The 25699-nt window shown below is 51.9% G+C and overlaps 1 protein-coding gene across 2 annotated transcripts in view; it reads left to right on the top strand.

The window, feature by feature from the left end:
- PI4KA (phosphatidylinositol 4-kinase alpha) overlaps positions 1-23389 on the top strand; it is a 115518-nt gene extending 92129 nt beyond the window's left edge. Inside the window, exons 33-55 of one of the 2 annotated variants that reach the window (XR_013992550.1) lie at positions 1883-2041; positions 2257-2408; positions 3755-3862; positions 4483-4610; positions 5656-5775; positions 5938-6017; positions 6126-6319; positions 7305-7395; positions 7767-7934; positions 8672-8725; positions 12313-12433; positions 13139-13268; positions 13703-13773; positions 14823-14895; positions 14983-15053; positions 16109-16218; positions 16572-16737; positions 16826-16951; positions 17244-17364; positions 17763-17922; positions 18698-18787; positions 19318-19401; positions 20662-21946. Coding sequence is in view for 1 of the 2 variants with exons in the window: in XM_081037906.1 (XP_080894032.1) it covers positions 1883-2041; positions 2257-2408; positions 3755-3862; positions 4483-4610; positions 5656-5775; positions 5938-6017; positions 6126-6319; positions 7305-7395; positions 7767-7934; positions 8672-8725; positions 12313-12433; positions 13139-13268; positions 13703-13773; positions 14823-14895; positions 14983-15053; positions 16109-16218; positions 16633-16737; positions 16826-16951; positions 17244-17364; positions 17763-17922; positions 18698-18787; positions 19318-19401; positions 20662-20713 (2568 nt within the window). In the remaining variant the exon portion in view is untranslated. Of the gene's footprint in view, positions 1-1882; positions 2042-2256; positions 2409-3754; positions 3863-4482; positions 4611-5655; positions 5776-5937; positions 6018-6125; positions 6320-7304; positions 7396-7766; positions 7935-8671; positions 8726-12312; positions 12434-13138; positions 13269-13702; positions 13774-14822; positions 14896-14982; positions 15054-16108; positions 16219-16571; positions 16738-16825; positions 16952-17243; positions 17365-17762; positions 17923-18697; positions 18788-19317; positions 19402-20661 lie in introns of both variants that reach the window. The other variant, XM_081037906.1, reaches the window with a different exon arrangement.
- The last annotated feature ends 2310 nt before the right edge of the window (positions 23390-25699 follow it).

Below are 25699 nucleotides of genomic sequence, written 5' to 3'. Positions count from 1 at the left end.
TTGAGGGTCTAGGTCCTTTATTCTACTAAGGTGGAAAAGAACTCTGATCCCTTGGCATGGTGCTCTAATTCGTGACTAAGAACAAATGAATTAGGCCCACACTGACCTCTGCCTATCTCCCAATCTCTGTAAATGCCAACGTAATCCTTTCCTCTGCTCAGACAAAATCCTTTCAGCCATTTATGACTCCCCTTTACACGCTGCTCACAAGTGATCCTCAGCACATCCTGTCAGATTTACCTTTTACCTTAAAGTATATCCAGAAGGTGACCACTTCCCCTATCTCAACTGCTACACCCTGGTCCTAGCCTCCTTCCCCTCTCTCCTGGACTAGGGAGGCAGCCCCTGGCCTCCCTAGGCTCCCTGGGCTCCCCGGAGCCCTCTTCACCTTCTCTATACACAGTTAGAGCGAACCAGTAAAACGTGGGTTGAATCAGGTCCCTCTTTTGCTCAGACCTGTCAGTGCCACCCTGTAGAAAGCAGATTTGTTTCTATGACCTGCCAGGCGTTTCTGCTCCCTCGACTCCATTCTCTGTTCCCCTCATTTGCCTCACCATGGCACTCTGGGGTCTCTGCTGCCTCTGCCCCCAGATGTGCTCCTGCTTTAGGCTGCGAGTACTGTTTCCTCTGTCGGATGTGCTCTTCTCAAATAGCCTCACACCTTCCTCCTGCATTTCCTCCAGGGCTTATCTTAGCTGTCCCCTATCCATCCCATCTAGAATGGCACAGAAACACACCCCTTCACTCTTCCAAGCCCTTTCCTGGCTGTTCTCCCCTTAACAGAGATCAGTGTTCAGGGTCTTTAGCTTCTCTTGTTGCCTGTGGCCCCACTGAAGACTGGGTCAATGTGTTTGTCTTGTTCCCACTCTGTTCCCAGAGCCTAGAAGGCCCTGGCCCCGACACAGTGAGCAGGATGTACTTGCCAAACAAATGAGTGGGCATGTGGCCTCAGCTGCAGTTTCTTCATCTACCGCAGCCCTTACCTACGGCTGCAGTAAACAGAAACTGGGCGCAGTGCCTTGACCACAGGGCTTCATCCTCCTTATTTGCAGGCAGCTTCATGTCGCAGACCCCTTGTCTGTGACTCTGCCACCTTTAGTGTGTGGACTTTGTCCTTATCCTCAGGGCCTCCAGACGGCTACAATGCCACCAGGCAGGAAGGAGGGCAGAGGGCCAAGGCAGACACCACCTGCCCTGCCCTTCTTCCCCAGGGCTTCACCCAGTTGATGCCCACCTGCTCATTAATGAGAACCTTTGGCCCCCCCAACTAACAGAGGTCTGGGTGAGGGTGATTGTGACCGGCCACTTGGCCACCCACACAAAACCATAAGGAAGAAGGAGAGGATGGATACCGGGCAGGGAGTCGGGGCATCTACCCCAGGCACCAAGCCTCAGTTGTCATCTCTCTGCAGGGAGATCTGGATGTCCTTGAAGGAGCTGCCTAGTGGCGTCAGGCCAACAGGGGAGGCTGCTGCCCTGCAGAGCCCTTTGCCCAGCCCGGTGGCAGTTGTAGACTCCACTCGCCTCCCACTTATTCCTCGGCCTGGTTAGAGCCTTGAAGGCAGCATGCAGGGTCCGTGAGGGGTTCTGAGAAAAGGATGGGGTTCTGGAGCCAGAATCCCGTCTGGGCTGACATCCCAGCACAAAGCCTGACATCATGAAGCAGGACACACAGAATATGGCCTGGCTATGGTTCAAGAATGGGCTTATTGGTAAAAACGGCTATGGATGGGCTCATGGGTGATCTTTATTTTTTTTCTTCATACTTTATTCAGTGTTGTAAACTTTGTTCAGTGAGCATCTGTTCCTTTTATAATTAAAAATAATTAGTAGGCACCTTTCTGTGCTTTACGAGGAGCTAACAGTCATTATGTACTTACAGTTTATGCGGGAGATGGCAGGGGCCTGGCAGATGACAGTGGAACAAAAGTTTGGCCTTTTTTCTGCGGAGATAAAGGAAGCAGACCCACTGGCAGCATCGGAAGCCAGTCAGCCCAAACCCTGTGCTCCCGAAGTGACCCCTCACTACATCTGGATTGACGTATGTGCTCCCCCAGACTCAGCTGTGCTCCACCCACTCTAGCTGGGGGTGCCTGTGGCTCAGTGAACACAGGGCTCCAGGGTCCAGATTGTCTCACCTGGGGAGGGATTGGCTGTTCCATCCTTCTGCCCAGAGCCCTTCCTCAGCTGGCCACACTGGCTCTGAGGAGGGCTGGCCAGGCCCCAACATGGCAGCGTGTTCTCCTCCCCACTCAGTTCCTGGTGCAGCGGTTCGAAATCGCCAAGTACTGCAGCTCTGACCAAGTAGAGATCTTCTCCAGCCTGCTGCAGCGCTCAATGTCCCTGAACATTGGCGGGGCCAAGGGAAGCATGAACCGGCACGTGGCAGCCATCGGGCCCCGCTTCAAGTGAGAGGCTCTCCTCCTGTGGTGCGGCTGGGGTTGGGGTTGAGTTGCTGGTGCTGTGGGCCCTCTCCACGGGGTTTTCCCACAGTTGGTCATTTGTTTAGCAGGAACTGACCAAGCCCCCAGTATGTGCAGGGCTCCTGGGAGGGTGATCTGGACACAAATGACCTCACCCATTGCGCCCTTCAGGGCTGGGGAAGTTGGGCATCGTGCTGTCCACAGCAGGAGAGTGTGCAGGAAGCTAGCTCACAAACCTGGGGCACCCATATGTTGGGCAGCCTTCTTAAATTGGTTAGGGGTGGGTGGCAGCAAAATGGTGTCACCATTCTGGTGACATAGTGGTAAGTGAAAAACAGTAGGTGGTGTGACAAACTTAGGCTGGAGTGCCAGAAGTAACTTTGGGCATGTCACTTTACTCCTTTGATCATGCTGAATACACGCAAAGTCGTGTACAAAACACCAAACACACGGGGCGGGGTACATAATCCCCTTTGGGATGTGTGGCCTGGTGGGCGTGCCTCAAGCCAGGTGCTCTGGACACAGAGGAGGGGCCAGCCTGACGTGGGGAGGGCTCTGAGCTGGACCTGCAGGTGCCTGGGTGGTCAAATGGAGGAAGGGTGCAGAACCCCCCACTGGGGTGTCCCACTTCTCCTGCCTATACCCCGTCCTGCTACCCACCAGTGACGGCAGCTTTGGCTACCCCTCCCCTGCGCTCTAGACCCATGTTCCTGCAGCCCACTGGGCATCTTCCCACCCCAGGACTGTGCTTCTCAAACCACTGTGGGAAAGGGCTAGTGCGCTCTTTCTCTAATTTTTAATTAGTCACAGACCTATACCTTTATAAAATGTATTGAGAATTAATTACTAGAAAAGGACCCATACGGACCATCATAGCAATGTGAACTTGCTACAGAAAAGACTAGATGCTCCCGCTTCTTCCTGGTCTTAACTCATCACAGACGAGCACCTAATAGAAACCAGGTGCTTGGTAAATTTTTTTTTTTTAACTTGGATTAAATGTTCTACCTTCATAGCACCTCCAGGTGACTGAACCCCTCAGGCAGTAGCTTGCAGATAGTTTTTATACTGAAACATCTGGCCGCGGCAGATTAACACCCATTGTTCATTTTTCCCCAACAAAAGTGAAGGTGTAAGGAAACCCTTTCCCGAGGCATTTTGGGTACAGTAAACCTGTGAACGGTGATCTCCTGGCTGATGCCTCAGTCTTGGCACCCTAGAGCTCTGTCATCCGGAGTTGTGCCCAAGGGCCCAGTGGTTTCAGGAGGCACAGGGATCCCTCACAGGGTTGTCCCAAGCCATGGGGCTGACTCATCCTGGCTTTCTCGTAGACTGCTGACCCTGGGGCTGTCCCTCCTGCACGCTGACGTGGTTTCTAATGCAACCATCCGCAATGTGCTCCGTGAGAAGATCTATTCGACCGCGTTTGACTACTTCAGGTACTCCCCACGCTGTGCCATGCGCGGCATCCAGGGACAGCCCAGCACCAGGCAGTATCCCTGCTTGTCCCAGACCCCCGGAAGTCACTCACAGGAGTAAACGGTTTGCCTGGTTTATGCCACCCACCTCATTCAGCAACCCTGATGCCCCTGGATTTGAATGTCCTCAGCCCTGTGCTGTGTTTTCGTGTATGTGCTTAGCTAGCCTCCCTACGAGATGAACAGCAATTCAATTCAATTGAGTTAAGAGATTAAGTGCATCCATTTAGCTTTCCAATTAATATGAATGGTTATTGCACGAGGAATTCAAATACATGCCTCCTGGGACTTGGCAAGTGTAGGTGGGGTGGTGTGTGGAGAAAGCTGCAGCTGCACGATCTGCTGCAAGCACGCCATTCAGCCAAGCACTGGAGACGTTACTGAGATTAGTGGTGGAGGGGGTCACGAGAGGGCTCTAAACTCATTTACTGTGTGGATTAATGAGATAGTTGCTGATGATGAGTTCTGCGCTCACCTCTTATTAAGAGATCACTGGTGTTGCCCTCAGTGCTTTATAATATGCTGCCTTCAAGTCCCCAACTCCAGGCACTCACCTCTTGTCCTCTCGTGGTTGTTTAAAGTTGTCCCCCGAAGTTCCCTACTCAAGGAGAAAAGAGACTGCGTGAAGACATAAGCATAATGATTAAATTTTGGACTGCCATGTTCTCAGATAAGAAGTACCTGACCGCCAACCAGCTTGTTCCCCCAGGTAATGGTGGTTGGGAGCAGTGCAGTTGCTCCCAGCGGTGCAGTCAAGGCATGGGGCGGGGAGTGGTGTGGGCATAGGTGTGCGTGGTCAGGGCTGAAGGAGCCGGCTCCGAAGAGCAGTTAGGGCCCAGCCGGGCCCTGGCCTTGGCCGTGCTCTGCAGTCACCAGAGGCCCAATGCCGGCCCCGCCCCCACCTCTGCAGCCCCAGCTGAAGAGCATGAGTGAGCCCATGAGGCTCTGAGCAGATGCCACTCAGTGTAACTTCTTCTAGGCCGGCTCGGTTCACAAGCACCCACTGCGTATCTGACAGGCCATACCGGTAGGAGACAATCAAATCGACAGACGATTTAAACAGGGAGGGATGGTGGGCGCACCCCTCCAGGACAGGCACTTGGCCCACTGGAGTTGGGGAGCCAGGGATAGTTTTCTGGAAGAGGTGACATGTGAGCTGAGTCTCTGAGGGTGAATAGGAGCTAGCCAGGGGGGGCGGGGGGCAGGGGGAGGGAAGGAAAAGGGCTGAAGTGTAGTCAAGCAGCTAAGCTCCAAAAGGAAACCATGTTCTTGTTTCTCTAAACGTGGAGCTGATTACACACTACAAATTAGAGATGAGGAGCCGGGTTTCTGCAGCCAAACCTCCACCTGACAACCTGACTGCCAGAAAAAGGAACAAAAAATGAAAAAGAAGCCATAGTGATTTTCTAAGTTAGCTTCCTGACTCCACTTAGGACAGGGCCCTTAGAAACAGCCCTTATCATCTGCCCCCATGGGTCCTCAAGTTCTTACTGATTAAAGGACAACAGAATCCTGGAGATCAGATAACTGCCGTCATTTATCAAGATGACTACTATATTTGTTTATTTTATAGGCTAGGAGGACTATAATAAATTTTAGTAAGCTTTCCATCTAGAATGGTTACATAAAGAACTCGGCTGTCTGGGTTAGTTCTGCAAAGCCATCATCCCCCTTCCTGTTACTCCACTGATTGCCTCATCTCTGGTGAAAATCCAGGTGCCTCATTCTAGAAGCAACAATGTGTTTGCCCACAGATAACCAAGACACCCGGAGCAATCTGGATATAGCAGTCGGCTCTCGCCAACAGGCCACGCAAGGCTGGATCAACACATACCCGCTGTCCAGCGGCATGTCGACCATCTCCAAGAAGTCAGGTCGGTTGAAGGTTTGCTGACAGGTCCCTCAGGTCTGAGTCACATCTTGGAGGCTCAGACAGCGGACACAGTGCTGAAAGACAGCTTCCCCTGGGTTCTCGAAACGAAGGGCAAGCTGATGACCTCCAAGGAACACGTGTGTGGCTCCTCTTTCCTCCCCAGGCATGTCCAAGAAAACCAACCGGGGCTCCCAGCTGCACAAGTACTACATGAAGCGCAGAACACTGCTGCTCTCCCTCCTGGTGAGGCACTGCCCGCCACTCACCCGCTGCCCGTCATGCTCCCACAGCCCCGGGGAGGGCACGTGGGTACATGCAGAAGGCCTCTGAGCATTTGTCTCATCTCGTCAGGCCACCGAGATTGAGCGTCTCCTCACCTGGTACAACCCGCTGTCGGCCCCAGAGCTGGAGCTGGACCAGGCTGGGGAGAACAGCGTGGCCAACTGGAGGTCCAAGTACGTCAGTCTGAGTGAGAAGCAGTGGAAAGATAACGTGAACCTCGCCTGGAGCATCTCTCCTCACCTGGCCGTGCAGCTGCCAGCCAGGTGGGCCTGACAGGGGCCTTGCCAGAGGTCCAGTGTAAGGGGGCTTCTTACACTGTCGCTGTCAGGGACAGTCAGGAAAGTGATCTTAGCAGGTTGGTCCTCTGCCCTGGACATTCAGCCAGTCTTACTGGGCGGTGGTCACACAGTATAGACTCCTGCCGGGGGTACCCCAGCACCCTGGAGCCCAAGAAGGTCACATCAGCACATTTAGGGCCCCAGTCTTATTCAAGGAAGAAAGAAAGTATATGGAGGCTGCCACTCCAGGGAGGCAGCCTGGGGAGGGTTTGTGTTTGTTTCTAGATACCGTCTTTCGGTGGCAGGCTACTTGGAGAAGGCAGCCAGCAGCTGAGTGTACTGTCAGCTCTCCCGTGGAAGCCCGTACAGGGACGGAACTCTTAGATCAATGGTGTCTGAGAAGAACTTCTCGGACCCTTGTGTTCAGTCCCACAAGGGATCATATTCACCCTGTGTGAATGTGTGCAGGGGCGGACCTTTCTTCCCCACAAGCCTACAATGGCCTGCTGACGGCTTCCTCCTTCTGGTTCTGCTTTAGTCCCCTGGCTCAGCCTGACAGTGTTTATGGAAAGTCTACCTTGTGTTAGCCTGGGAGGTAACACCTGAAGACTTACACCCGCCCTCCTACCTGCTAAGTTGCCGTCTGGCCCCCGAGCTGCCACTCCGTGGATGGGCCACTTTGGGGGCCAGAGCAAGGGGGTGTTCTGAAGGCAAGGACTGTAAAGGGAAGCATCCTTTGATTGGTAAAGCAGGATAATTCCTGTTCAAGATAGTTCTGGCATTTTGTCATAGCCAGTCATGATGCTGTGCGTTATCAGCACCAGGGTTTGGAGTTCCCAGTGTATCAATAGTGCAGCACGTTTGTTTAGACACTACTTGACATTGATCTGTATCCCTCCAGTTCAGGGCTCCCTCGGGCTCCCCCTCTGCCAGTGAGGCCGCCCCACCCATACCCTCTCTCTGGCTGTAGGTTTAAGAACACAGAAGCCATTGGCAATGAAGTGACCCGTCTGGTTCGGTTGGACCCAGGAGCCGTTAGTGACATCCCAGAAGCTATCAAGGTAGCATAGTGCATGCTGGGGCCTGGGTTCAAAATGCACAAAAATAGAACGGACTCCAGAAATGCCTGGAAACTATAAATGTGACAAAAACCTGGTGATCTCAATGGTATAATGATTTTTCTAATTTCCTGTGTTTTCTACTCCTTGTATGAAGCATTTATTGTTTACAACAGAAAAACATTGAATGTGTTTCACGCTAGTTGAAATTATGCTATTTTACATAACTGTCAGAAGCCTTTTCCCATGTTGTTTTAAATACTTTATACCCATCCCTTTTGGGGGCCGTCCTTGTGATGTGGGATGGGGCCGGGTGTTTCCAGAGAGGCCCTGGGGACGGCCTGAGACAGACCATCTCCGTGCTTCCTTCCTAGTTCCTAGTCACCTGGCACACCATTGACGCCGATGCACCTGAGCTCAGCCACGTGCTGTGCTGGGCACCTGCAGACCCACCCACGGGCCTCTCCTACTTCTCTAGCATGTACCCGCCGCATCCCCTCACAGCACAGTACGGGGTGAAGGTCCTGCGGTCCTTCCCACCGGTAAGTCCCATTCTGCCGGAGTTGGTCTCAGAGGGACTACCCAGCAGTGTTTAGATGGAAAGATGAAAGACAGGCTTGATCTCAAACCTGGATATAGGCCTGATTAAACCTTGGTCCATCTTAGCACATGTCTTCATTCCCCATTTCTGGCCAGAGAGTCAAAGAAGACAGGTTGGGTTCTAATTCAGATATGTTTACTAGTTGTATTTCTTTTTAACTTTAAGTGTCTGAGTTAAACAAAGGAATTTATTTGAGTTTGGTTCCAGTTGTGGCCATGCATGCTCATCACCCAGCAACCCCATGTGACAGGCACAGTGACAGGTTCAATAGAGTATTCCAGAGTCTGAATTACTGCGGCCCCAATGCACAGGTCTGCTATAACCTCAGCCATTGTCCCCCAGTAGTGAATACAGGTGGGCCCTTCCCTCCCTCCCTGTAGGCATGGGAGCCTTGTTCCTTTTGCTTTTTGTTCCTTTTGCTCTTTCTCACTAATCATATGGCCATTTGGCCATTTTTCTCGCCGTCCTCTGGGCTCTCCCAGGCTCTCAGTCCTCCTGTGGTCTGCAACAAGGACAGTGTCCTACAGGCTGAGTGACAGCACGGCCGGTTCCATGTTGGGGGGAGGGCAGGGATGGGAACCTGGGGCAGCCATCTAGGTTGACTGGTTCACCTTTCCTAGGGGTAAGGAATTGTCCTCCCTCTCTGGGGTCGTGATCACTTCTCCTCATGTTTTGTAGGATGCCATCCTCTTCTACATCCCCCAGATTGTGCAAGCCCTCAGGTATGACAAGGTAAGGCCGTACCTATACGTGCTGTCCTTCTGTCAGTCAGAGCTGTGTGCGCACTGGGGCGGGGCCGTTAGCACCAAGGAGGCACTGCCCTGCCCTCACACCCAGCCTGGTGAGCAGGCATGTGCCCCGCCTGTCTCGGGGCTCACAGGCTGTGCCAGGCCTCGGGATCAGGACCACCAGCCTGTGACCCTGGTCCCCGAGCTCCTTTCACACACCCCTGCCATGGTGGTCACCAGTGTCCATACCGGGAAGCCCTTACTCAGCCCCACCCACACTGAGGCCCAGTCTCGCTCTGCAGAGTGAGCAAGCTCTGGAATTGTTCCCAGCCACTTGCTCAGGTTGGGCAGCCCGGCCTGGGTTACCCACTCATTGGATGGGGGTCTTGGCAAGTCCCCTAACTTCCTGAATCCAGCTCCCTGTTCTCTTCAGTGGGAAGTGGTGAGGAGGATTCGATGAGATGATGTATGTATTAGCTTGCAAGGGCTGCCTTAGCAAAGTACCACAGACCAGGGCTCTGAAACAACAGAAATGTATTTTCTCACAGTCCTGGAGGTAGAAAGTCTGAGACTGAGGTGTCAGCAGCGTTGTTTCTTCTGAGGCCTCTCTCCTTGCCTTGTAGAAGGCCGACTTCTCCCTGTGTCCCCACATGGTCGTCCCTCTGTGTGTCTCTTCTCATAAGGACACCAGTCAGATGAGATCAGTGCCCATCCTAATGGCCTCATTTTAACTTAGTCACCGTTTTAAAAGCCCATTTCCAAAGATAGTCAGATTCTGGGCACTGGGGGGTAGGACTTCAACATATGGATTTCGGGGGGGATACAGTTCAGCCCACAGTAGCGTACATGTATGTAAGGTGCCTAGCATGGGGCCTGGTGCAGAAAACACCTGTGGGGGGTGACCACAGCCCAGAGCCCACGTTGTCTGTGCCTGAGGGCAGTGCTACCTGTCACGCATGTGTCCGAGTGCAACAGCAGCAACTGCCTCTTCCCCTACCCTGCCGACCTGCTCCCCACTGCGCTGTGCCAGCCTCATTCCCCACTTGATCCTGGCTGAGCCCTGCTGTGCCAGCGCACCTGTGGGCTGCCTCCCGCCACTCCAGTTTCCATAGTGGCTATTAGCACTGTGCCTGGGTGTCCGGGGGCTGGCTTCTTCCCCATGGATCGGCAAGATGCTTCATCTCGGCCCATAGAGCACTGTGCTTCTAGAATCACAGCCAACCTCTCTCTTGATTGACTGGGTCTTGCCCTAGCTAGGTGGCTGCCAAAAGCCTTCCAGCTCTGAGCAGGTGATTCTGATACCGTGTAGGGCCACGTTCACCAAGCCAGGGCCTTTACACTGATCCCAGCACTGGGTACTGTTGTGATGAACCTTTTCTCCAGGTTGTGTCTCCTTGTCCCTCTCTCCCCTCCAGTATGTTTATATTGGTGGAGCCGAAAGGCCTAATCCAGAGAAGGGGGCAAGAATGGGCACCAAGGGTTTCCGCCTGAATGCTGGGTGGTGGCCACCAGAGAACACTGTGCCCCCAGGTGGGCGGTGTGCACATGCTTGGTAGGGCAGGACCGAGTGGGCTGCAGATAGCCTGTAGCAGCCTTTCCAGTAGGTAGATGCAGGTGGGCTTGGGTTTGTTTTATTGGCTGTTATTTTACATAAGCTGCTTTTTAAAAAATTCCTGATTTTTTTCTTTATTCCTTTTTTTCTGGTTCTCAAAATAATGACTTAATTCCTTAGCGTTATTCAAAGATAACCTATTAATCAATAAAAAATAAAATAAAATGCAAAAAAAAAAAAGATAACCTATTAAGTTTTTCTCTTTTTTTCTCCCAAATATCATTATAAATTCATGGGTTTTGACATGTTTGATGTGCACCAGTCCACTATAGTTATTTTTAAGGTCCATCTTCCTGACAACTGGGAGCTCCTGATGGTCTACTACTAGTCTTTCATCTTTATTTAGTCTTTGAGAGCCTCTTTGCTTTCCAGAATGACAGGAAAGTCTAGGCTCGTGTTCTTTCCCTGCCTCAGACCTGGAATCATCAATTTCCCAAGGAACTCAGGTTCACTTTATGAGAAATAGAATTGCGACACTGTAACCTGAATACTAAGCATACTCATGGCCATTGGGTTGTCTTTGTTTCTAGGCTTTTCCAGTAGATAGAGCTTTTTTATTAAACAAAACAAAACAAAGGAAAATTACATCATGAGGTTATACTGATATTTCCAATTCAAATGTAGGATTACAGAGATTTTTTATTTGATTTTATGTTTGAATCTCTTTTTTTTGACTCTTTTTCTTTTTGTTAATGTTTATTGGGGAACAGTGTGTTTCTCCAGGGCCCATCAGCTCCATGTAGTTGTCCTTCATTCTAGTTGTGGAGGGCACAGCTCAGCTCCAAGTCCAGTCGCCATTTTCAATCTTTAGTTGCAGGAGGTGCAGGAGGTGCAGCCCACCATCCCATGTGGGAATTGAACCGGCAACCTTGTTGTTGGAGCCCATGCTCTAACCAACTGAGCCATCCGGCCGCCCCTCCAGAAGCTCAGCAGCAGCTCGTTGTCTTCAATCTAGTTGTGGAGGGCGCAGCTCACTGGCCCATGTGGGACTCGAACCAGCAACCCTGTTGTTGAGAGCTCGTGCTCTAACCAACTGAGCCATCCGGCTGCCCTGTTTGAATCTTTTAACACTAAACACATGGGTTGCTAACAACATTAACATACTACCTTTTTGCTTTATCCTGCTATGTATTTAATAGTTTCAAAATAACAGTACTGATATTATTACTCACAATACAATTATTGAAAACTGGGTCAGATTTTTTCCCCTTTTTTGTTCTGGTGTATTTTCCATTAGGGACATACAGTCAGATTACTCTATTTTTTCCCCTTTTTTGTTCTGGTGTATTTTCCATTAGGGACATACAGTCAGATTACTCTATTTTAAAGTCACATGAAATGATTTTTTTCTCTGGGTGATTACACCAACTCAGGACGCAGCTAGCTTCATTCATTTTTTATTTTTCTTGCTCTCCATTTTTAGGGATTTCTTTTTTAAGTCTAAGCTTAAGGGGTTACAAATGTATATATATATTTGCTTATATTTTTTATATTTTTTTAAAAAAAGAAGAAACCAAAAGTAATAAAAATGGCCAGAGAGGGAACAAACAGGTTGGAAGTGACCGTGCTTAGTAAATTTTGATTTTGGAACAATGTCACTATGCATAATTGTGTGGCAAACAGGCTCCTTCCTCGTACTTGACAACAGCAGAAATTGGTGAGAAAGTCATGCTTCTCAGAATTCAGGGGCAGGGAAGGAACAGAGGAAACAAAAGCTGACTTGTGTCTTATTGCAGACCCCACCACTCGGGGCCCCATCCAGCCCACTGGGCAGCCAGCCAGAACTTGGCCTGGCCCCTGGGCTGGACTCCCCACAGACCCAGGAGAGCTTGCTCTGCTCACATGGCCGGAAACCACTCGGCCTCACTTCTCACCAGGTCTGCAAGCCCTGGAAGTCAGCTCCTGCTCTGGGTTAGAAAGTCTGTTTTGGGAGAGAGGGGCTCCCAGCTTGGGCTGATGGTGACCTTACTCTCCTACAGATGGGCTATGTGCGCGAGTATATTCTATGGGCAGCAGCCAAATCCCAGCTGCTGGCACACCAGTTTATCTGGAACATGAAAACGAATATCTATCTAGATGAAGAGGGCCACCAGAAAGACCGTGAGTATTTTTCACCTTCCCTCCAGTCTCACCCCCCATCTTGAACACCTTCCGCATCTGCCCAGAGCCTTCCTCAGCCTCCAGGACCTGTGCTGCCCCAGCCGTAGTTCTTTGGTGGAAATACTTCACCTTTAACACACAGTGGGAGCAGGACCTTCCTTCACAAAGCCCCTGCTAGCCCACCCTCCAGATGCCCTGCCTGCCCATGCTCCTGCTGGACCCATCTGGCAGCTCCCCAGGCAAGTGTGAGACCCTCCTGCTCCAGCTGAGCTGCTTCTCCCAAGCAGTAGGCCCTCTGCTTGACCCACTGCCATTCTCAAACAGAGATGTCTTCATCATCCTCATATCCTTAAAAACTCCTGCGACCCTCACAGAGCTTTGGTTGCTGTGGGCTTTAGCTGTCCATGTTAACCACCATTAGTTAGAGCAGAGCCACCAGAGCAGAGCCGTGAGGCTCCAGTGACCCACTGTGTGCACAGCCTCACAGTATCGACATACTGAGGAAGGCAAGCTACCTTTAGGTGTGATCTTGGCTGTGGGGTCCACGAGAGGGTCCCAGGGATCCCTGGGTGTCTGCAGACCACACTCAGGACCGTTGGTGTAGGTGCTGGGGAATATCCAAACTGCGACAGGCAAACATGGCAGGGCTCCCCCAGGGCCTTTCTGTGGCTCAGCCCCAAGCTCCCTTCTTGGTCTCTCTGTCAGCCGACATCGGTGACCTCCTGGAGGAGTTAGTGGAGGAGATCACAGGCTCCTTGTCAGGCCCAGCCAAGGACTTCTACCAGCGGGAATTTGATTTCTTTAACAAGATCACCAACGTGTCGGCCATCATCAAGTAAGCGGCAGTCGTCCAGTCCCAGCTCATTGGGGAATGCTAACGAACAGCCGGGGATGGGAATCTCTGCTCTCTTGAAAGGATAGCAAAAGCATGGCCATGTGAATGTCAGAAAACATAGTTTCATTCCAGATATTGTCCCACAGTCTGAGGCCACTCTGCTCTCTCCAAGTTCTGAAGGAGCCTAGTAGTGGTGTTAGGAAAACCAGACTCCTTTGCGGCGCCTATCATTTCACTGATCTTGATAAGGAATACGAGGCACGAATTGCTGTGCTCCTAGGGGAATTGGGCGTTGCAGGGCCTCCAGGAGTCGCTAAAGCTCGGAAGAGACCAACTGAGAGGGCAGTCAGACGGGTAGGGGCCCTGGGCTGTCCCCCAGAAGTTCCAGAGACCAGTTTCTACAGGAGATACAGCATTTCTGTCTTGTTTCTCAGGCCCTACCCTAAAGGAGATGAGAGAAAGAAGGCTTGTCTGTCGGCTCTGTCTGAAGTGAAAGTGCAGCCTGGTGAGCAGGTGGCCTCAGGAGGCAAAGGAGACAGGCAGGGAGTGGGGACCCGGGAGTGTGGGGCGAGCGTGGAGACCAGCAGTGGGGCTGGCCCCACACACGCTTGGGCCCTTTCCTTGACTGGTTCTATTGAGCTCCCCACCCTGCCCAGCACGGACAACAGCTCAGCTTCTCAGAAGGCTTGACATCCACGCCAGGCCTCCATTTCAGTTCCCATCAGCACGTCTCCAGCTCCCCAAAGACCATGCTGCCAGGGCTTGTCCTGGAGGCACTGCGGGGCCAGCCAGGGCTCTTAGAGCAGAGGAGTAAAGATTGCATCTGTGAGAGAGGCTGGAACTGGAGGGTACAGGAGGGTGAGAGGGAAGGGAAGGGATCATGTGGTGCTGCTTCCCCTGGAAGGACAGCCCATCTGCACCCCATAACAAGGCCTTGCTTTGCTCCTCAGGAGACACAGTCCTTCCTATTTCAGGGCCCCTCTTTGAAGCCCATGCCCTGGAACTCTTTCACCTCCTCAGGGGCTCAGGGAGCCCACTCCCCCAGGGCAACTGCCAGTTCCTTGGCCAAGAATGGGTTTTATCTTGTCTTAACACGTGTGCTGAGAGTGGGGAGCTACAGTCAGTGGACTGAGTCCAAGAACTGAGAGAGTACCGGTGAGCAGAGCAGGGCGGGAAGCTCTTGCCTGGGTCCTGTGAGAGCGGGCAGCCCGTTGCCAACAATGGACGGCCAGGGGGCCCTAGGAGCAGTGTGCTTGGTCTGTAAGCTGAAGGCTCAGTGTGTCCTCTTGGAGAAGCGTGCGTCTCCTGGGGGATGGTGGCTTCTTTGTTAGATATCAGGAATGATCTGGGGGAGATCATAGAATCAGGGAGGACGGTCCCTGCATGGCCACTGAATAAGAAGTCACCAGTGCCGCAGAGGAGGACCTAGACGTCCTCTACACCACCCTGTCTGCAGTGTGGACTCTGCAAGGAAAACTCAGTGTTGCAGATGGGCTGTGTCTTTGCCGTCATCAGACTTGGGCTCCCTGTGACTTGTCCTCTGTCCCTGCACAGGCTGCTACTTGCCCAGCAACCCCGAGGCCATCGTACTGGACATCGACTACAAGTCTGGGACCCCCATGCAGAGGTGAGAGGCCACCGTCCCTTGGCCACTCCTCTGCGGGCTTCCTGTTTGCTGTATCACTTGTGCCACGTTCTTTCTGTTGTTTTTCAGTGCTGCAAAAGCTCCATATCTGGCTAAATTTAAGGTGAAACGCTGTGGAGTTAGTGAACTTGAAAAAGAAGGTCAGTGGAGAATTTCCGATGTCGTTTGGGATCTAAGTGTCTCCCCTTGCTGAGGCCAGTTTCTCTTGGCCTTTTAGTTTGTTACCAGCTCCCCATGAGGGTTGATGGCTCTCCATCCACTCTCAGTGTGACCCTTCATTTGGGGATGGCACAGGGCTCGTGGGCTGAGATCCCTGAAGGTTGGCCACCGAGTCAGTCCAGGAAGCATCTTCTCGAAACACAGTGGCCAGGACTTCTGGGGGGTGGTACTCATTTGCTCAGGCTACCGTGGAAGGGACCACAGACTGGGTGGCTTCCACAAGAGAAATTGATTCTCTCAGTTCTGGGTGCCAGAAGTGCGACCTCAGTGTGTTGGCAGGGCCCTGCTCCCTGCAAAGGCTCTAGGGAAGGGTGCTTCCTCGCCTTTTCCTGGTGTCTGCTGGCTGCCCGCAGCCCTTGGCGTTCCTTGGCGTGGAGCTGCATCACTTCCACCTCTGCCTCTGTCCTCACCTGGCCTTCTCCCTCTGTACGGTGTCCCAGTTCCCCTCCTCTGATAAGGAGCCCACCCCAATCCCTTGTAGCCTCCGTAACTTGATTCTGTGCTCAAAGGCCTCATTTCCACATACTGTCACATTCTGCAGTTTCAAGTAGGCGTAAATTTTGGGGGGATGCTGGGCAACCGAGTACAGAGGTGTAGCCCCGGTCAGTGCGGCGACATGGCTTCCGTGGCCTGAATCTGTACCCTGGCTGCTGAGTCCTCCTGGGCACCCCAGGGTGCAGACGGACACACTTCCTGCCCCCAGCTCACAGTACCCATCACCGACTCCCGGCACACGTGGGTGCTCACTTCCAATGGGAAGGGGGCTCTGTCTTCAGCTCCATTTAAGTCTAATCGTTCTCAGGAGAAGCCCCTGGGCCCTGTGACTCCACCCATTGACCCCAGGCATTTGCTGGGCCCTTGGGGGCCTCCTCAGGGCTTCACAGTAACAATTCCCAAGGTTCCCCGGCTCACCCCCACACTCTCGGAGGGCTTCTCCCTGCCCTTGGCTAACAGGCAGCCTCCACTCCCTACGCAGGTCTGCGGTGCCGTTCGGACGCTGAGGACCAGTGCGGTGCACAGGAGGCCGATGGCCAGAAGATTTCCTGGCAGGCAGCCATCTTCAAAGTGGGCGATGACTGCCGACAGGTGAGGGGCCAGGCGGGGTCCGGCTGGTGGAGGTGGGCGAGCCTCGCAGATAAACCCCACACACAGAAACACCAATCTTTGCTTCCCCCATTGGGTTCAGGTGCCACAGAGTAAATTGGGCCTTTCTTCCAAAGCCTGAGGCCTCTCCAATGCCCCCTCCTGCTGTGCACCCACTAGACACCCAGAGAAGCTGCCCTGGGGGGGGGTGCCTCTTACTCTCACACCCCCACCAGGCAGCATGGCCTCATGCTCACTCCAGCGCCTGGTTGTCCCAGGGGCCTGAGCTCAGTCCAGTGGGCAGCGAGGCCGGGCCCTCCACACACCTGCTCGCCTGCGCCTTCCTCCCTGAGCAGGCTGCCTGGGGGTTGTGTGAACAGCAGGAGGCCAGCTGCCCACCCACATCTCGGTTCCCAGGACATGCTGGCCCTGCAGATCATCGACCTCTTCAAAAACATCTTCCAGCTGGTCGGCCTAGATCTCTTCGTGTTCCCCTACCGCGTGGTGGCCACCGCGCCGGGGGTAAGTTCCATGCCGGAGCCCAGGCGGCTGCCCTCGGGCCTCCGCCGACAGCAGTCAGCCGCAGCCCGGTACTCGGCCTTCTTCCTAGTGCGGGGTGATTGAGTGCATCCCTGACTGCACGTCTCGGGACCAGCTGGGCCGCCAGACGGACTTCGGCATGTACGACTACTTCACGCGCCAGTACGGGGACGAGTCCACGCTGGCCTTCCAGCAGGTGACCAGCAGGGGGCCCCCAGACCGGGCTCGTTTGTGCTCCCCATCCCGCCCCACAGCACCCTGCTCCCCCCTCCCTGATTTGCTGAGTCCTACATTTGGAGGTAAAACTAGGGCACCTCATAACCTCCCTTGGGATTCAAAGGAACCTCCAGATGGCCTCCCCAGGAGAATGTTATTTCTTGGGTATGGGGAGAAGGGGCTACTGCCCCTACACCAGGGTCCCAGACACCAAGCCAGGAGGGCACCCAACGCCCTCATGGCCGTCGTAGTGACGGGCTGTCTCCTCACAGGCGCGCTACAACTTCATCCGCAGCATGGCCGCCTACAGCCTCCTGCTGTTCCTGCTGCAGATCAAGGACAGGCACAACGGCAACATCATGCTGGACAAGAAAGGCCACATTATCCACATCGGTCAGCTGGCCCAGCCCTCCTCTCCCTGCACCCCACAGAGGAACAGGCGTGGGGGGCCCCCAGCCAGGAAGGGTCAGGGGTCAAGTCCAGTTTTGAGGGTGCTGGAGGCGAGAGTAGCAGCCACGACCACGGGGCTCCTGGCCATGGGGTTTGGGGAGCTCTGGGGTTGGAAACTGGAGCCAAGCCCATCCAGCCAGCCTCTCTGTGCTCTGGCCTGGCTCCCAAATTCTACTTCCTCTCCTCTCTTCCTCTGCTTGCTGCTCCCCTGCCGTCCCTAAGAAAACAGCCTGTGGCCAGCTCCTGGGGTGTGCGGAGCTGGTGGCTGGGAGCCCTGGTGCAGCACCCCACATCGTGCCCTGGCATCTGATCCCATCACGTGGCTTTTTGGGGTTTTGCAGACTTTGGCTTCATGTTTGAAAGCTCCCCGGGTGGCAACCTTGGCTGGGAACCGGACATCAAGCTGACAGACGAGATGGTGATGATCATGGGAGGCAAGATGGAGGCCACGCCCTTCAAGTGGTTCATGGAGATGTGTGTCCGTGGCTACCTGGCTGTGCGGTGAGCCCTGGGGAGCAGGGAGGGCAGCCCAGCAGCAGTCCTGGGCGCCACTGACCCAGCAGGGCCAGCCCCTCAAAAGTCCCGCTCTCAGGCCTCTTTACAGATGCAGGGACTGAGGTTCAGAGAGCACGGGAGGTGCTGGAGGCCGCTTGGGTCCGCGTGTGCCCCGGCCCTGCCTTCTTGTCACCTCTGCCCACCTGTGCTAGTCCCTTCTCTGTCCTGGGCATAAGTCCAGCTACGTCCTGGGTTTGGCTTCACTTGCAAGTGCCTGGGGTTTACCCTCTCAGTGCCACATTCACCCTTCACCCAAACCTAAGCACCCGCCACCCCAGGCTGCATGCCAGAGATTCACGCCCTGGTTTTAGTGTGTCATGTGGCCACGGCCACACAGCAGTGTGTTGTGACACTTGGACTCCAACCCGGAGTCTTGTCAGAGCCTGCGTCATGCCCACTCAGTGTCCACCGCCCACCAGAGGGGCATCAGGGTGTCTGTGTGTTATTCCACAGCCCTCAGCCGGGCACAGAAACCATGGCAGAGGCCTCGGGTCGGAGGACCAGGGCGGGCCAGCTCAGTCTCCCCCCAGGCAGATGAGCAGCCCCCGCCTGCACTGCAGGGTCTGCCCTGCTGGCCATGGGAGGTGGCAGAGAGGTGGGGGCAGCTGGCACGTGAACACAGGCCGTGAGCAAGTGTCAGGCAGCAGCCGGGCTGCAGGGCTGCAGACAGGGCCAGCGGTGGCGCCGGCCTCTGTCCACCTCCCTCCCTGCCTCTCCGCAGGCCCTACATGGACGCAGTCGTCTCTCTGGTCACCCTCATGCTGGACACAGGCCTTCCCTGCTTCCGTGGCCAGACAATCAAGCTCTTGAAGTAGGTCCTGGGCAGACGTACAGGCCATTTGGGGGGCAGTGGTCCACCGAGATGGAAGCCTCTTGAGTGGGGGTAACTGTGATCCTTATCGAGGCTGAGTACTCTCCTTGGAAACCCAGAGCAGACAGAGTGCCAGGGTAAGGCGTTGCCACCAGACTGAGCTTCTGCCAGCCTCAGCTGAGGACATAACCTGGAAGCCCCTTCCTTCCTTAGGGATGTAGAGCCATCCCTGAGCTTCGGGGCCACAGCGGCTTAGCCCTCATGCCAGTCCTTCCCCAGCCATGGGGCCACTTAGCCCGGGAGGTGCTGGGGAAGGGAACAGAGCCCTCGAGGCCAGCTGGGAACAGTGTCCCCACAAAGCCAGGTCTGGTCCTCACAACACTCCCCAAGAGGGAACATTCCCAGGTCCTGACCCACTGCTAAACAAACCCCCACAAACGCGAAGGGCAAGGGCAAGAACACGTCCCTCAGGGAGGGCGGCCTGAAGGGAACAACTGGCAACAGCAGCCCTGACACGGCCTCTCCCCCAGGCATAGGTTCAACCCCAACATGACGGAGCGAGAGGCTGCGAATTTCATCATGAAGGTCATTCAGAGCTGCTTCCTCAGCAACAGGCGAGTCAGTCCCTGCTGCCCTCCCTGCTATGTCACCGACCACACCGCGGTGCTCTGGGCCCCTGTGTGCGGCCATGCCTGGCTAGGCGACAAGGAAGCCCATGTCCCGGGAGACTGCCCTGCACACCCTGAAGGGAGCTTTCTCAGGGAAACGGGGCTGGTTTAGAGGGGCTAGGACGGGCTGACAGGAACACCTGCAAGAGGCCTGAGGGCCGACTGTGTGGTCAAGGGAGCCACGTGCAAAGGGCCTCAAGGGAGGCGTGCACGACCCGGCAGGCCTGGGTGAGGAGCAGTGGCAGGAGGGGCAGGGTGGGGATGGGCCAGTTAGCTGTCGCTGTGATGGATGGCGGAGCCGTGAGAAGAGGTGGGTTTGTATTTTGAAGGGCGAGCCCCGTGCTTCCCTGACAGGCTCCCAGTTGGTGTGACAGTCAGAGATGGTATTGAGGTCTCTGGGCTGAACAACTGGGTGGATGTGATTCCAGCAGGTGGGTGAGGGGAGCCACCCACACAGGGGCCACCTACATACGTGAGGCTGGCTGAGGCCCCCGGGAGGTGTAGACTGCTGGAGTCTGAGAGGAAGACTGAGAAGTGGTCCCGGGGAGGACCTAATGAGCAGGAAAGGGCCGCATGGGTGCAGTTGGCCTATGATGATACAGCAGCAGCACCAGTGGTTTTGCTGACAAGGGAGCAGAGAAACGGGAGTGGCTTGGTTGGGTGTGGAGAACATGACATCTCTAAGTCAGCCAGGGGTTTAGAAGACAGTACAAGAAAGGTTTCTCCTGATTATTTGTTCTTTTGGTGAAATAAGACAGGCAGCTGACCACAGCCTCAGTCGTTTGGATGCCACACACCAGGGCAAGGGGCTGCAGTGGTACCGCTACAGGCACCTGCTACAGACGGACTCCTGGGTCCAGTGCCTGGGCCCCGGGACCAAGGGCAGACTTTTGGCTGAGGAAGGCAGTCCACTTGAGCCCACATTTCGGGCCCATTGAGTGTGAGGTGGCCTAAGAGTAGGCCAAGCAGGAGATGGGGGCAGAACAAGGCTCACATGGCCACTGGTGGGGGAAGGAATGTTCCAGGCAGAGGAGGGGCTAGCGCAAAGGCCGGTGAGTCTTTGATTGTGCATTCACACTTCCAGGGAGGAGAGTAGGGGGTGCTCCCAAGTGCAGCTGTCAGGGTGAAGCAGAGGGTAGGCTTGAGGGGTAAGAGGCCCCAGACGGGCCCAGGCTCCTTACAGCCTCCCTCGCCCTCGTCTTCCAGGAGCCGGACCTACGACATGATCCAGTACTATCAGAACGACATCCCCTATTGAGGCTGGCGTCGGCACACCCACCGCCGTGTTCCCCCCAGACTGTCCACAATCACGGAGCCGCGAGCACTTCCCTGTCCCTCCGCTGGGCGAGGTCAAAGAGTGAACTGTTGGTAGCCTCTTTCATCCAATGGAGTTATTTTTATAGGACAAATAGGACAATAGCGGTGCACCCTTGCAGAGCCTGGCCCCCACTCCTTTCTTAGGTGTGGCCCACACATGGCACGTGAGACTGAAGCGACAATCATCTGTTGGTACTGTCTCTGCACGGGTGTGAATACTTTGCACTGAACACATTCCCTACCTGTATTATTTCATAGGTACATGAAGTATTTTCTCATGTATAAAAAAAATTATATTCAACTTAAGGTTTAATCAACGTGACAAAAAGAACAAAAGTGCTGTGCTGAACTTGAATATCAGGTTTCTTGTCGAGGACTAAGTACACTTTCGGCTGAGGGCGGATTCCTGGGTGTGCTGGGAAGAGAGCTGGGCAATGTTTCCAGAGTCCTGAGATAAGAGGGGTGCTAAGGGCGCGCCAACTGCAGAACCTGCACTCACAGGCCCTGCAGGGCCACCCTGTACGGGGAGGTCGGGCAGTGCGTATGCCAGAGGGGTCGGGGACATGGTTATGAGCTTCACAAAGACTCCCACCACAGGCAGATTTCCCTAACTGCTCTCGCCCACTCTAGAGCTCTCTGCTGAGGGCTCCAGTGCAGACCACTTGGCCATCCTGTGCCGACTCTCCTCATGCAGGTGTCACTCAATGTCCTGCTTCTGCTCCAGTCTTTTCCTGTTTCCCTCTTGTTCATATTCCAGCGCTCTGCTCTGGGACTCCAGCCACTTACCCCCAGCAGCAGCCATCTACTCCCACCTACTATGACCCTCTAATTATTTTAAGCAGATAGGAAGAAAAAAAAAGATATAGAACATCTAGAAATAAGTCACTAAAATTAAAAATCCGAAAGATTGGTTAAATAGCAGATAAGATGTAAAGTGAAAATGGAAGACAACCAATGAAAGACAACACTGAGGGCGGCCAGATGGCTTGGTTGGAGCGCAAGCTCTCAACAACAAGGTTGCTGGTTCAACTCCCACGTGGAATGGTGGGCTATGCCCCCTGTAACTGGAGATTGAAAACAGTGACTGGACTTGGAGCTGAGCTGCGCCCTCCACAACTAGATTGAAGGACAACAACTTGGAGCTGATGGGCCCTGGAGAAACACACTGTTCCCCAATAAAATTAAAAAAAAACAAACACTGAAATTACCAAAAATGAAGCATAAAGAAAAGGAAAGTTGAATGAGAAGCTCCAGTCAACTTCTAATGGGATTCCAGAGACGGTGAAAAACACAAATACTCAGCTGCAGGAAACAGTTGAGTCCAGAGCCATATAAATAAAAATATAAGAAGCCAATATGTAAGATAAAAGGAATTTTTAAAATAGTACATTAATTTAAAATCAGGAAAGGAAGAGAAGAAGAAATAACAGATGGGGCAGTGAAATCATGGTAGACTTCGTGGTACTCAGACTTCAGTCGGACTACATCGTTAGCTACGAGGTCTGACAATTAAGATGAAGCAATGTTGCTAACCTTTTTTGATATCAGAGTGATTATTCATTATGAATTTGTACCAACTGGATAAACAGTTAACCAAGTTGACTATTTGGAAGTGCTGAAAAGGCTGCATGAAAAAGTTAGACGACCTGAACTTTTCGCCAACAATTCATGGCTCTTGCATCACACAATGTACCAGCTCACACGGCACTGTCTGTGAGGGAGTTTTTAGCCAGTAAACAAGTAACTGTGTTGGAACACCCTCCCTATTCACCTGATCTGGCCCCCAATGACTTCTTTCTTTACCTGAAGATACAGGAAATATGAAAAGAAAGACAGTTTGATGACATTCAGGACATCAAGGGTAATATGATAACAGCTCTGATGGCCAGTCCAGAAAAAATTCCAAAATTGCTTTGAAGGGTGGACTAGGCACTGGTATAGGTGCATAGCTTCCCAAGGGGAGAACTTCGAAGGTGATTGTAGTGATATTCAGCGATGAGGTATGTAGCACTTTCTCTAGGATGAGTTAGTGAACTTAATTGTCCAATCTTGTATGTTAAGTATCAGTGGACTAACCACTCCAGTTAAAAGGTAAGGATTAGAAACATGGATAAAAACATGAAATTGATGTACTTTAAATATAAAAACATAGGACCGGCCAAGTGGCTCAGGTGGTTAGAGCTCCGTGCTCCTAACACCAAAAGCTGCCGGTTCGATTCCTACATGGGCCAGAGGGCTCTCAACCACAAGGTTGCCAGTTCGATTCCTCGAGTCCCCCAAGGGATGGTGGGCAGCGCCCCCTGCAACTAAGATTGAACATGGCACCTTGAGCTGAGCTGCCGCTGAGCTCCCAGATGGCTCAGTTGGTTGGAGCACGTTCTTTCAACCACAAGGTTGCCGGTTGGACTCCCGCAAGGGATGGTGGGCTGCGCCCCCTGCAACTAGCAACGGCAACTGGACCTGGAGCTGAGCTGCACCTTCCACAATTAAGACTGAAAGGACAACAACTTGAAGCTGAATGGCACCCTCCACAACTAAGAAAGGACAACAACTTGACCAGGAAAAAAATTCTGGAAGTATACACTGTTCCCCAAATAAAGTCCTGTTCCTCTTCCCCAATAAAATCTTTCAAAATATATATATATATATAAAAACATAGACTTAAGGTGAAAGTAGAGGAAAAAGGATTTCTCAGCCATAATCATGTGTGTGAATGTTTATGAAGCAAAATTTGACAGAATTCAAAGAAATAAATCCACAGAGTTGGAGATACTAACAGTACTCTCTTCACAGCTGACAGAACTGGCAAGAAAGTGAACACAGGAGACCTGAACAACTATCACCCATCTTGATTTCATGGGCACTTATAAAACTTACTTCAGCTGTCAACAGCAAGAGCATCTCTGTTCACCATCCAGGCTATATGCTGGGTCACAAAACAGATCTCAGAATCATGCAGGGTATGTGCTCTGATGACACGGAACTAAGTTAGGAACCAAGAACTAGGTATCTGGAAGAACCCTAAATATCTAAATACTGAAAGTGGAACTAAAATACTAGACCAAAATAAATGTAAGATCTGAGGGAATATCAGAGTTAAGATGCTTTAAGGTAGTGTTTGGGGAGGACAGTTGAGATGGGCCAAGTTCAAGTAGAAAGGATACCATAATATAGGATGTAACTTCCAGAAATCAAACAGGAGAAGGGAGGGGGAAGAGCACAGAAACAGCAGGATAAACATTTTAAAATGGTGGAAATGCATTCAAACATAGTAGAAATTATTTCAAACCACAATACTTGAAAAGGAAGCTTGTCAAATTGGCTTTAAAAAGTCAATCAAATGCTATGTACAAGATTCCAGTAATATGGCAAATTATGTAGCTTCAAAAATTAGAAATGCTATTTACAATATTGGGGAGAAAATCTATATCCATGAGCTGACGAGAAAATGGCAAAAAAAAAAAACAAGAAAAGAAATCTTAAGAACAATCAATTTCCTCTTTTGGTGATGTGGGAAACAAAAGACCAACCCAAGAGCCTGAAACCTTTGAGGAGTTTGTTAGGGGAGCTTGGTCTGCCCTCAGGATAGGGTAGACTGGAAATAAAGCCATGCCCAAAAGACCAGAAACTGCCTTGATGCAAGTATCTGCAAAACCCATCATGCTTAAAGGTGAAACATTGAAAGTTGTGCCTCCTAGATAAAGAACAACGAGGTATACGTGGGCCTGCTTCACTTCAGCATTCAATACTGAAGGCCCTAGCCAGTCCAGTCAGGCCATAAAAAGAAATGGTTTAAGAATCTAGAACAGAGACGTAAAACTCAGAAGTGGTATTTGTATACATAAAAATTCCAAATAATCTTTAATGTGATGTATAATCAAGGTCAATATACAGGTCATTGTATAAATTGTGTCTGTGTGTGTGTGTGTGTGTGTCTGTCACAACACAAACGAAATTGCAATTAAACAGTACCATTTATAACGATATCAAAACACCAAATACCAAGAAATAAATCTAATGAACGATTGATTCATAAGAAATACTGAAAACTACAAATGTTGAAATATCTAAACAAATAAGAGTAACATTCATGGAGTGGAAGACTCAACATTATACAGATGTTTGTTCTCAAATCGATCTGTAGTTTCATGGTAAATGCCAATCAAAATCCCAGAAAGTTCTGTAGTGGAAATTGGCAAGTCTAAAATTGAAATGGAACTGCAGATGTCAAAATATAGCCCTTTCCATCTTGAAGACCAACAAATCTAGATATCAAGACTTATCCTGAAGCTACAGTAGTTAAGACAATGTGGCTGACTGGTGCCAGGAAAGACCAATAAACTATGGAGGAGATGAAGTTTAGGAACCTACCCATAAACAGGTATGCAGGGCAGTAGGGAAAGACGGGCTTTTCAATAATGGCATTGCATCAACTGGGTATTAGTATAGAAAAAAATTAGTCTTGACCGCCTACTTCATATCTGACATAAAAATCATGTCCAGGTGGACTGTAGAGTTGTGTATTAAAGGTAAACTTGAAAGGCTTGTAGAAGAAAGTACAGAAGAGAATGTCTTGCTGTACTCAGGACACAGAACCTCAGGTTCTTAAACAGAACCAAAAAAGCAATCATAATAATTTGGACTACATAAAAGGCATGCCACAGACCTGGGAAGACATTTGCAATATATTTCACACACTTTTCTGTGTTAAAGAAAAAAATTAAGGTGTAATGTTTTTTTCAACATAAAACCACAATGATGGGTCTAAATATCTAATGAAGAAATAATGCCAATGTTACTCTTTCAAAAAATAGAGGAAAGAACACTTCCCGGTTCATTTATAAGAAGGGCAGCATAGCCCTGACATTAAAACAAGACAAGGACATTCAAAAAAAAAAAATTATAGAGCAATATTCTCCCTCATGGA

Source organism: Rhinolophus hipposideros (genome assembly GCF_964194185.1).
Source record: "Rhinolophus hipposideros genome assembly, chromosome: 24".
Lineage (NCBI taxonomy): Eukaryota > Metazoa > Chordata > Mammalia > Chiroptera > Rhinolophidae > Rhinolophus > Rhinolophus hipposideros.
The sequence above is the reverse complement of the archived record's forward strand: the minus strand, read 5'-3'. Positions and strand labels throughout refer to the sequence as shown.